Raw genomic sequence first — 13009 nt, forward strand, 5'->3', positions numbered from 1 at the left:
GAACCTAACTCATTAAAGCAATTTTATTTAAGTATTTGGAGGGAAACTTTCGTATCATAGTAAAAATACTAGAGTTGAATGTTGTTAAAAAAAGTCAAGATGATGGGCTCTCTGTGCAAGCACAGCAGTGTCTGATGGAGAGGGGAAGAGAGGGTTTTCATAATATAATTCCTTTCAAATAAAAATACTAAATGCTACTTAAATGGAATACATGTCATCATTTTTTATACAGTCAAGAGAATGAAAAAACAAAAAAAAGCACAATTTAAAGAACGCAACCTACAATGGAATAACTTTATTTGCAGCAGAGACAGAATAAGACTGCTTTTATGAAAATTACAAAGAAACATGATACAACAAAAATAGGGTGTGGGGAATTTCCCACTAAGATTAAAAATGAAAAACAAAAAAAGAGTTCACTTTTTGAACACCATTATTATTCAAACACATATGAAGTTTCAACCTAGTTTTTTTTATACATGGGAAACACTGTTAAACTGAATCTTCAAGAGTGAGAAGGCACCATGAACTGTTGGCTGATACCTTTAATGCACACTCAAGAAAGAAGAAATGATCTGGCATGATGCAAAAATTCATTAAGTGTTTATATATATTCATATATCTTTTCGTAAAAAAAAAAAAGCGGCAACAAGTCATTACTTCAGCGCCAAATGTACTCGTGTCTGGCTGACTTGCTCATGAGGATGATTGCTCACTTAGACCTGTGTGGTATTTCTGTACAGTGGTGAAAGTGGGTGATTTTGTGTTGTTGCCTTTCATATTAGATTGGTAAATCAAGCGTTTTCTAGGTTCTGAGAAGCCAATCCTATGAAGTATTCCTAGATTCTATGCAAACGGAATAATTAGAATGCACTGCCTAGAATGAAATACTCATCTGTAAGGCATGGCAATCCCACCGGATTCAGTTTGATATGTAATGTCTTGTAGCAGATGTTATAACAAAAATAACTTTTGCTTTTTGATTTACCTCACTGAGGCCATTAATGCTGTTCCTATAGTTGGTTTTCTGGAGTTGGATGACACTTCACTGCTGTCCAAAATGAGTTTGAACCTTAACCCTCCAGAGTTTGTTCACTTTGTTGCTTATATTATTGCACTAGCTACTAAAGTCTTATATCTTCCTATATAAATCTAATTGATCAGAGTGCAGATTCTGTATTTAGATAATGAACTGTACGAAATAAATAAAATAAGGGGATTTTCTGGTCAGAGTTGCTGATATGTTGAATACCTTAATTATTTCTAAAGTAAACAGTTTTGGTGTATATTCTTAAAAACCTATGGTGATTCAGCATAAAAGCCTTGACATAATACTTAAAGAATGGATTTGTTCTCCTCAAAAACGCATCAAAGAATTGTTTTAAATACAGAATCTGTGAGGCTTCCTACAAATTCATCTAAGTCGTAATACAAACACAGTTTGTAACTTGATAATATAGAAAGTTCTCTAGTGTCCATTGAAGTAAGGTCCCCAAAATGCAGTCTGTTTTGTTTCTGAATGGCAAAACATTAAGCGGTTCCACTGGCTGAGTAGGAGAACTGAGGAAAATGAGGTCTTCTCTCGTTATCTACACAATCCATGCTGTCATCTGAAAGAGGAATAAAAAACATTAGGTAACATTTGCTACATTTAGTTTTATTTTCAGCAAATCAACAATAAGATAATATGCACGGTAAAATTATTTCAGAAAATAGAAATAGCAATTTAAAATTGCTAGGAGCTGCATTGCTTAAATCCACACTCCTCACTGTTCTGAATTTTCTGGCAATTGCTATTTGAGAGCATTGAACATGCTCAGTTATCACAAAAATACAATATTTTGATGAGACATTAGCCCGTGCTCAACTGACTGCTTGCATATACACAGTGTGTGTGGATATGGACAAGAGCTAAACATTTTTATCACTGATTTCCAGTGGGAGTGTGCAGATTTGGAAAAGACCACAGTACAAATAATTTCACTCTTATTAAACAGGTTTTTCATTTTACCAACTTCTTGGTCAAATACGTATGGAAAACCCTCAAGTTTAAACTGATACTTTTTCATATGGGCTGAAGAGACCTATCAGAGCAAATTATTTCTGGTGGTGTGGAGAACACAGTGGGAAACATTTGGAAAAACTTTACCTTGGTCAGGAGGAGTGATTGTTATCATCTGTGCTGTAAATTCTTCATCAAAGTATCTTGTATCTGTTTCAGATGTAACCTGTGGCTTGAATGGAGGTACAAGCTAAGGAAAGGAAAAAAAAAGTGTCCATTTACAGGTTCTTGCAGTGCTGTTTGAAACAAGTAGAATTTGACACAGTTATAAGCTACAGTGCCTTTTTCTACCTTCCTAAAATGTCTAAAAAACACCAGTTCACGAAGGAAGCATATACAGTAAAAATACTTAGGTGTGCACTTACTATTTATGGGGCATTTAAGGCATTTTTTTTTCTCTAGGATTTAACTGCACAAAGAAAACTTAGAATCCTAAAATTTCTTCAAGTAATACATGCTGACCAGTGTTTAAAAATAACAACACATACTAGTTCCCCACATAATTATATGGAAACTGTCAACCTCATCTAGTCAGATTTATGCTTAAGGAGGATGAAAATGCTTAAGAAGTAAGAAAGATGCTTAGTGATATGAAACTTATCAGCTAACCCTGTGTATCACCACAAGGGCTGTAACATTCACCAGGAAGTTTCAGCTACAGTGCTACTGTGCCCAGGCAGCTCACACTGGAGGTCTGACCAACCCAGCAGAATCTAGGCCAAGGCAGCAGCAACACTAATCTTTAATATTCCTGGTCACCTATCACAGTCATAATTTCTGGAAAAATCCCTTCACCAGGATTTCTTCTCCTGGCAAGCTGAGAAGCCTCAGAGAAAAAGGAAAACAGTATTGTCTCATTTGCTTCTCCTGTGTTTTGCTGCTTTGGAATGTGGTTGGAGATTGTTTATGCAACATGTGAATTGTTTTGACTTAATGACCAATCACTGTCCAGCTGTGTCAGGACTCTGGAGACAGTCATGAGTTTTCCATTAGTATCTTGTTCAGCCTTCTGTAAGTATCCTTTCTCTATTTTTTAGTATAGTTTGGTATAGTATTCTTTAATATACTATAATATCATAAAATAATAAATTAGCCTTCTAAGAACATGGAGTCAGCTTCATCAGTCCTTCCTGCCACGGGGGACCCTGAAAATACCACAGTCCCCAAAAGCAGTTTGATGTCAACTCTGAACTTCGAAAACCTGGAGTGCTTACAAAAACCTGAGCCCAGTCAGCAGTGAACATCCTCCTCTTGCTACACCAGGAGCTGCACTTGTTGGGGTTTATTCCTGAAACTCAGGCAGACAGGCTGGAAATCATCCATGGGTACCTAGGCAAGCTCTGGCGAGAGCAGCTCCAGATGGAGCGGAGCTGCCTGGCTGGGGCTGGAGGAGGAGTGCGCCTGGGAAGCGGGATGGGGAGCTGGCTGCATACAGATGCACACACTTGGAACGCGGACAACTCTGGAGGGCCCTGGAGAAGGATTCAGACCTTGCCCACCTTCCCCTGCATGGGGGGCAGAACCAGGATGTGCACAGGGCTCTGAGCCCTCCCAAGCACAGGGACAGGGCTGGGATCCTGCTCACCCACGACCGGGGTTATGCATGGCCATCTTTTAATAGCGCACAGCCACACCGGGCAGCAATTCAGGAGCGTGACTGAGGAAGCCTCAAGCTTCCAATCCAAAACTGCAGGGAGAGTTTTAGCAAGGTGGATGGTAAATTGCTCCATGGATGGAATGATGCAGTGACCCCAAGACATGCACTTCTGCATTTGTACAAACAAGAACGACACCGACAGAAATCACTACCTGGAAAACATCAGCAAATCTTGAATACACAAAACACCTCTTCCCCACATCCCACTCTACCTCCTGCTTGGATGTGAAGAATCATTTGCCAACTTTCAAGCTCCCTATTACCAGGATGGTCTTTCTGATCTGTTTTGAGAGCACCTAACAGTGTCCTGTCTTATGAACAGCAATCCAATCAAATGTGTTCATTTTCAATGTAAAGACAGTAAGAAACGTAATGTATACATATGGCAGTGCTCCCACATACAAAGAAACATTTACCATTTAAAATCGGAGCATAAAAGCTCTGTTTATTATAAGAGAACACAATTATAGTATATATTTATCATCTTTTTTTCCCAATTACTCACAATTCTCTGTGCCCAAGAATGGCTTAAAGGAGCTGGGTACATTACCCTCACAAAAAAATATATCCTCAGAAGTGGTCTTTATGTCATGAATTTAAAAAGGAACAGGAAATAGGATATCCCAAAGTCAGGAGTTACTCTGAGCCTTGCAGTCCCCTGAAGCTATTGAAGAGGGAATGCTTTACATTATAATGTTAGTAACACTTCTCAATCAAATCACACCAACATATTACATATAAAAGCCCTGTGAGGCAGGAATATTCTTCCTCACGTAACTCTATTCCCTCTCTCTCTCTTTGCAGCAGCTTCTGCCTACTTCCCAAAGCAACCCTGGGTTTGACAGGCTGTGCATGTGTGTGTGTGAAGCTCTATCTGTCCTTTTAAGCTAATGGTGGTTTTGGCACTCACAGTGCCCCCAGTTGCTCTGCTTGCTGTGCACAGCTCGGAGTGATTTAGGGCTTGGGCACTGCAGCAGCCACCTGAACTGAGCACATTGGAGTGACTCGGAGCAGCAATCCCAAGCCAGCACAAATGTGGAATGGGCTAGCACTGCCTGGATCATTTTCCTTTTTATTTTAGTATCTGTTAAAAGCAATTTGAGACAGATTATGATGCACCCACAAGACATCTTTTCCCCCTCGCTGTCAAATTCTGAGCGCTAAGCTGGAAACAGAGGGGAAGCCGCAAAAAGCTCCAACGCTGGCTTTAACAAGCAAATATGTCACTTTACTGGGAAGCTGTCACTGCAATAGCTCTGCAGTTCAACTGGCAGGGAGGTGCCACCTGTAGCCTCCCACGGCTGCAGACCAGCACTGGTACCCACAGGCTCATGCTGGTTTAAGAGAAAAAAGGGACCTGAAAAAAATCCCTGTGTGATTAAAAGCTCTTTGAGTATGTTTTGCTTGTGGGTGGGCAAAATACTGCAAATTAAACTGCACCTTTCTCTGCACCAGAGACAGACAGCACTCTTCCAATTTAGCCTAATAAACATTTTAAATTTGGGGGACAACCCCTGTTATTCAAAGCTCCTTATAATTTAAAGCAAAGTTATGTTTCCAAAAAGCTTAATTACAAAGCAAACGTTCTGGATTACCCAAGCCCATACTCATACACATACCCAGCATTGCTGGAGATGGTGGGGAACCAAGCTTAGCACACAAACAGCTCTCAGCAGCTGACAAAATGCAGCTTTAATCCATGGGACTGCACTTCAGCTAAATGCTGCAGGGCCCTCTTTGGACCACCAGAATGTGGGCAGCAACTACTCACAGGCTCTCCATTTGCACAGTGTGCCTGCCTCAGATGCAAACACTAATGGGACACAAGCAAAGCCAGGATGTGGACTCCTTGGATAGGCCAAGGTCAGGGAGAGTCTCAATTAGCACACAGTTTTCTCTAAAAGATGCAAGTATTTCAGATTTCCTGATAGTTTTCAGAATAATCTCAATCATTACCACTATAGAACAACTTATGAAGGCTTTCTCAGTGCTATGGATAAATTAAACATTACCTCCAGTTTGTGTGATTTCTCTTCTGTTCAGGGAACTGGGACTACTACCAAATGACAAATAACTTTACTCAAAATATTTGAGCCCCACTATCAGCTTTTTACCTTAAACTGCACAAAACAGCAAACCCTCAAGCATTCAGTTTGTCAGCTGGTAAAAATGGGGACAAGTTCCTGTTTAAAATAGGAATTCAGATCTTCTTTTCATGTTATACTGAATAAACTCCACGGAACCCTCTCCTGCCCTCATGACTGCATGCAGCTCTCCCTCAAGGGATGCTCTGAAAGGACTGAGGTCTTAATGTCTTATCCACACTCTCAAGGCACAAAAACTTGTTTTATGATTTTTCAGTTCTTTTAGCCACACAGATCTGTGAGGAAACAGAGCCCTCTCTGTAGCTGTATACAGGCACTGGACAATGCTCCCACTACAATATGGGAACTCCGTTTCTGCCAAGTTTCTTACCTGCTCCCACCAACTCGAGGGAAAACCAAACTGTACTTAGAGATCAAATGAGATCTGATACCACGAGGGACTGCTGGGGGAAGGAGGGAAATCAGGCAAGGCTGGAATAGAGTGAGATCATGTGGCACCAGTAGATGGGAGCCTTGAATCAGCAGATACACGTTTGGCTGCATTTCATGAGTGTTATGAGAATGTGGCTGCTGAGAATTGAATCTGAGAGGACAACAGCACACCACCCTTAGAGCACAAAGCAGGGCATCTTGGAGGTGTGAAATAGTTATCTGAGAAGGAAGGGGCAGTGAGGCACAGACAACTGATGAAACACATTCTTACAGGAAGGGCTGGGCTCTTTGACTTCAGTGGCTCCTACTGAAAAGCCAACAAACCCAGTGGGTCTCAAAGAAAACCCATGAGAAATACCACCAAGTGCAGACACGTCATATCAGTCCTTTGCCACACACAAAAAAGTATTAGGCTTGGATTGATGTAAGTCTAGTCTTTGGACTTGTCTTGAATGCTGACAACATTAGATTGAAAAGGCAGGAAAAGTGGAATGGGAAAGAAGAGCCCATCTTCTACTATTCCCTCAAGGAAGTTTGGCTTCAGATGCTCAGGAACCAACAGCCACTCTTGGGTTGCAAGGGATGCTTCAGTCAACAGCAAGAAATGGCAGCAAGAGTTCATAGGAAAAGCCATTTTAAAAGTTTATATACTCTAAATTTGGAAGCTATTTTGATTACATCCTATTTACTGAGCCATAAAACCACGTATCTCATTAAAAGATACTCCTATCATTGCAAAATAAAAATCCAGAAGTAATCTGATCACAGTATTTTAAGTTGTTGCTAAAAACAACTGCAAACCTTTTCTGTAGAGGGTTTCTGTGTATCTTGAGAGAGCAACAAAATCTGAAACATTTGATACATCCACAGCTACAATTCACCTTGGGAGAACAGTTGTATAAATACCTTTTTCTCGTATACATCTTGCCAAACAATGCCAGCAAAGAATTTGTGCTGCATAATCTCCTTGGCATCATCAGGACCACCACCTAACCTGTAGGAGGCAACATAAGTAATTAAATGTTTGAGTACAGTTATTTTTTTCTAATACAATTTTTATTGCAGTGTACTGAAGAAATTTGGAGTTTATATAATGCATTTGGGAGCAGTTCTAGCATTTGCTGTGTGTTTGGTTTTTTGTGCAAGGCCTATTTTAGGCTTCAACACAGCTCCACTAAAAGATTTAAAAACATACTAACAAACAGAATTAGAAAAAAATGTCTCTCTTAGACAAAGAAAAACAATAACCACAGTTCAAAAAAACTGCCCTTCAGGAATGATGCTGTCCTGGGGACCACAGCAGATCCTGTAAAGTAAAAGGTCTGAGGCACAGATCCTTCCCTCTACATTAACATGCAACTACCCCTTACAGTCTTCTAGAGCACAGTGATGCCAGCAGTAAAACTGAATTTGAAGTGAAAGAGAGACAAGGCTTTTTAAGGCAAACTGATTTATGCAACCTGATTTAAATTTCCATTAAAGAAAACAGTTGACAACTGCAGTGATAATATCACAGCATATGCAAATCTTTCCTCTTCCTTGGCTTCAGGAAAGCACAAAGGGTGTTTTATTGACTTGAGGTATATCAAGATAAAGCACTTTTATTCCAAAATAAAACTGTCCACACAGCTTATAGATGCAATCAGTTTTGCTGCAGTGTTGAGCTAACTGATGCTTAAATTTTGCTGTGGAGGTTAAAACGTTCTCTAAAAGACTGAACCACATCTGCAAGCAAAGGAGGCATTGAGAAAACAAAACAGATACTGGGTAATCAGGAGGAGACTCAGGTAACAAGGTTAAAACAATGCTCAGGTGTTACCATGTTCACCCACGCTGATCTCTAGGATCTGCCTGTTCTCCCATGCCTGGTGCCACTTGCAAGCTGAGATACTGACCCCATTTCAAGAGCTTGAAGCAATGACTCTACAAGACCCAGGCTAGAGTTATACTGTTACAGACATCAGGGACAAGGCCTGCTCTCTGGGCCTGGAGCCAACACCTGGCCAGGCCTCATCCATTGTGCACAACATCTGGCCCTGAATGTCCTCTGGGCCACCTGTGGTAAGCCCATGCCCCAGGTCATGATTATCTGGGGACAGAGGGGAGGAATTTGGTTCAAAATATCAGAGAAAATATGAAGGTTGTGCTAAAACCCATTGAAGTGGCATTTTTACTGCTTGAGACTGCATGCTCTGGAATACAGTATGAAAGCACAACGCTGTTGGGACAGCACTGGATGACAGCTCAGCATGGAAAAGTCAAATACTGTGACACTTTGTTCTCAGTGCTCACTGGGAATGGATCCTGAAGCATTCAAGCCCTCAGCCATGCCTGAGCACCATCTCAGAGAAAGCAAACTGGCAGAGGCCACAGCTGTACCAGGGACACCCAGCAGCACAGGTGCCTGACAGTCCAGGGGCTGTGCTTGCTTCCTTGCCCTCTTCCATTACAGTGCCACAGTGACCTAAGGGGTTTGCTCCCTATCATCCTTTAGGAAATGTGCAGTGGAACAGCTCCTCAGCTTTCCAGTACCTGGGTGACTCTCTCCTCCCCAGGTGAGCTCTAAGACCAACCCAAGTCCACCCTAGAGCCCCAGGGGCCAAACCAAGCTGGACAAGAGCTCTCCCATCTGCCTGGCAGCACTTCCTACAGCTGCAGAGCAGCCTGGAACAGAGACAAACTCCAGGGCAGCCTGGGAACAGAAACAAACTCTGTGAGTAATCACTTCTCGGCTGGTTCCCTCCAGGTGCAGTGGCTTTGCCAAGTCTCTGCCAGACTCCTTGTTGCTTCCACAGCACAAAGATGATGGCTGATGAAGGGGGTGGAGTCAATCCTCTTTATCCACAGATGTCAACAGACTGCACAGGAGCTCAGCAGTGACTCTGAGCTAAGAAGCACCTGAATGTGTTCTGCAGAAGCAGGCAGGAAGGCTGGCTGGCTGCAGCCATGTACAAGTGCTTTGCAGAATATGTTATCTAATGCGAGCCTGTGTTCCATGAAGGGCAAACACATATTCAGGGAAATGCCAAGAAAGACTCCAGATGTTTTACTTACCTTTTAAAAATTACATAAATCCAGTCAAAGTGAATGGTAAAACAACAGAAACCTCGTATTTTGGATATGGATTTATCCCAAAATACAGTTTTGTTTTTTCAGAATTATTACGAAAGGTCCATCTCAAGGACAACAGAATTAAATTGGCAACTAGCACAAAAATCATCATTAAGCACCAGTGAGAATGTAAAGGGCAGCAGGTTTGTCTTTCATAGGGACATGCAATAAATAAAGTAAAATGCAGCAGAAATAAGAGCTCTGAAGAGGTTCTTGGATAATAAAGGTAAATTCTGCACATTAAAGTCCTCAGACAGAACCAAAAATAGTATATATATATAGGACTTGAAAAGCAAAAGCTACAGAAATTTACAGTATATAAAGAAATAGAACAGAAAGTATGGAAGCCAAAAAGCAATTTAAAGAAAAACAAGAAAAAACACCCCTCAAAACCTAACCACCAAACAATTCTGGTTATTCATTCAACTTCTATCTACACTTGAAAGACTTTCTTATTTCAGTTAAATCCAAAAGTGAAAATTATTAATAAAGTGCAACATCAATATTAAAATGAAATGATTTTCACATTTTAAATTTTTATGAAACTGCATATTGCTTTTAAGTCCCTTTAACCATTTAATGACAAATGTCTGTGCTCCATAAACTGAGGGCAATCAGCCATCATTCCACAGATATATCATATAAAAATAAATCTAAAAATTTGCTGTACTGTATTTTTAAAATATATGTATAAATATAGTCTGCAAACACATAAGAAGATTGCAATTAGTGGATCACATGAAAAATAATGTATCTCTACTTGCCCACTTACTTGTAGAAGTAAACAGTGCTCAGCTCCCAGGTCCATTCTTTAAAAAGAATCTTCCCAGCTCTTTAAAAAGAAACCTGCACACTGCTGGTTTTCCAGCCCTGTCTTCACATGATTTCTCTGAGTCAGCCCTGCCCCCAAACCCGATTCTACCATGGCACAAACATCCCCACCAGGCTCAAGAACAAGAGCCCAGCAAAGGCTGTTGGTGTTCACCAGCTCCAAGCACACAGACTCCCATTTCTCTTTCTCTGATAGAGTCACGACGGACACCAGTAGCTTATTTTACTATGGCCCTTACCTTCAGTGGCTTCTAATAGCCACAGGAAGGATTTGGGAGCTCTGTCCACATCAGCTTCCTGTGACTGGCACTATCAGCACAGAGAAGCTGTCTTTGGCTTTGAGAACAGCATGATTGGAAGATTCCATATTTGGAAGGAAAAGGCCACATTCTTCCCAAAGCCCTGTACACAGAGTCTTTGGGTGCTTTCCTGCTCAGAGATTAAAACTTTTGGAAAGCCAAATGCAGCTAACTCCCAGCTCTTTGCTGAGCTTTACTTCCCCACTTCTTCATTAACCACATGCATGTGACACAAACATGGTAGATCCAAAAAGCACTGAAAAGCTCCCACTTCACATCAGTAATCGAGAGAAGTCATGTTTGAGGTTGGTGAAGCTTGGAAAGTCTCTAAAATAGTAAATTCTGGAAAGCTGGGAGAAAAAAAATTCCTGTAAACTTGCCTTTTATGTTTTTCTCAGCTTCAATTTAGATCTCTGTGGGAGAACTGTTTGAGTTTGTCTAAATCACTGTGGACAGGACTGATTTAGACTAAAATTATCATACACAACAGCTAAATCTCAGCCTGTCTCAAAGCACCTGGTGAAACATGAAGACATGAGCATTTTGCACTTCAGCTGCTACACAGACCCTGAAGCTGTCTGGAGACAGAAGCACTTTCCTACTCAAGGCACACACAAGTCACCTGTCACGTGTGGCTCCAAAACTCTTCATGTCCATAAAGTGTGCTGTCCAAGAGAACCAGCTCCTCAAGGTTACCTCCTTCTGCTGGCCATAGCTAGCTGGGACCACCTCCAGGCCCCTGAAGTCCCCACAAGTGTCACCTCTAACTCTTCCAATGCCAGCAGTGGCTGTGAGGGCTGCAGACCTCCCTGTGCCTGAGAGCAAGGGTGCTCAAGAGCCACCTAAGCTTCCTGTGGCAGAGCAGCAGAGAGGACACAGACACACAGCTTAACAACAAATCTCCTCCTTTCACTAGGGAAAAAACCAAGGAGTTATACAAGTAAGGGCTTGATTGACTCTTGACACTCCTGAACATCTGTGACCAAACTTTCATGTGGATATGGAAAGAACCATCATGGCTAGGGAAGAATGAAGTACCAGATCTCCAGGTGACTGCAAGAACTGACCACCAGGTCCCAGGGAACACCTTCAGCTCTCCAAAGCCACAACTGCAACTCTTTGAGCGCATCAGATTTTTGAACAGGTGTTTTTGAAATGCTGCATCATTTTCCTCTTGTTCTTGCTGAATGGCAAGGTCCAACAGCACCAGAGAGGCAGGTGACGCAGCCTGTGACAAACCCCATCTGAGAGAGGCTCAACAACCCTGGCCTATGACAAGGAACTAAGGCACTTCAGATTAAACCATCCTCAAGTTCTCTCAAGTTCAAAACCTGCCAAGATTCAGAGCTTACAAGACACTGATTGTAAACCTACCCACCCATCTAAACTTAGCCCGCTTACACGGGGTGCTCTCATCCATGCCCACTTTCACAGGTTGCAGTCTCCACAGACACAGGAAGAACAATAAAAGGTAAAAAATTTGTTATTTCATGTATGAAAATATGCTCTGATTACCTTCTTTCATTTGATCCATGTCACAAAGCAGCAAAGGGGAATTTCAGGTCACATTAACAGGAAATATTTACAGAATAGATTTTTTCCTTCTTAGGAAAATTAGGACTCACATTACAAGATTAATAAACTTCTATCAATCCCAAAAGAAACTTCAAAATTCCTTTTCTCTTACAAAATGGATTTCATACGACCAAATTTAGAAAAGAGCCATGATTAAAAGCAGAATGCAATTTATTGTTCTTCACATTTTCTCCATATGCCTGGGAGTTTGAGACTGAACTGGTATTACTGAACAGAGTGTGCTAACACTGCTTCAGTACATCCAGCTCAGGTGCAACAGGTCATTTTTAAGATTTAATTCACTGATACAGATCACAATTACCTAGCTCCCTGATATTTAACCTAAAGTATCCTTGGCACTAAGCTTCATTATATCAACCTTTATTGTTGGGTTGGTTGGGTTTTTTTTATGATTTCAGGGGAAGTGACAACACCTCCCAGCTTCCTTTTTCTCATGGTTTTGGCTGCCTCCTCCATCTCACTCTGAAGTTCATCCAAAGTTACGCTGCCAATTCTGACACTTACAATGACACCAACTTCTGTCCACCACTGGGCACCAGAGGGCATTTCTGCTGAATTACACAGTGGCTCCCCAAAGCACAGACTATCACACATATTACTTTTCAGTGAATGTATTTCAGTAGCTCTCTGGCTGTTTTTTGTCCATATGGCTCCATGAGCACACTGTGAGTCAACTACCAACTATGCCAGGCATCCTCCCCAGCACCCAGACCACCCAGAAAAAAGAACATAACACTACAAGGGCAGGATGCAGGACTTCCACCTCCAGTGCTTCCAGATCAGTTCTCCATGCTGCCTGAAATGTCACAAAGCACAGGGGATTTGCTGAACCACAGCTTCAGTTAAAAAGTTATGGGAACAGTGACTGGGGAGAAACCAGTATTTAAGAACAGTCCATGATCCAAAAAAGCTTGGG

At 41.5% G+C, this 13009-nt stretch overlaps 1 protein-coding gene across 3 annotated transcripts in view; it reads right to left on the reverse strand.

Moving 5' to 3' along the window:
* Positions 1-264: 264 nt before the first annotated feature.
* The window catches only part of AKT1 (AKT serine/threonine kinase 1), a 79044-nt gene continuing 66299 nt past the window's right edge, over positions 265-13009 (reverse strand). For all 3 annotated transcript variants that reach the window (XM_030948563.1, XM_030948561.1, XM_030948562.1), the window contains exons 12-14: positions 7163-7250; positions 2150-2252; positions 265-1610 (exon numbers count right to left, since the gene is read on the reverse strand). In XM_030948563.1, coding sequence (XP_030804423.1) covers positions 1531-1610; positions 2150-2252; positions 7163-7250 — 271 coding nt within the window. In that variant the 3' untranslated portion in view covers positions 265-1530. The remainder of the gene's footprint in view (positions 1611-2149; positions 2253-7162; positions 7251-13009) is intronic.

Source organism: Camarhynchus parvulus, chromosome 5, assembly GCF_901933205.1.
Source record: "Camarhynchus parvulus chromosome 5, STF_HiC, whole genome shotgun sequence".
NCBI classification, from domain to species: domain Eukaryota; kingdom Metazoa; phylum Chordata; class Aves; order Passeriformes; family Thraupidae; genus Camarhynchus; species Camarhynchus parvulus.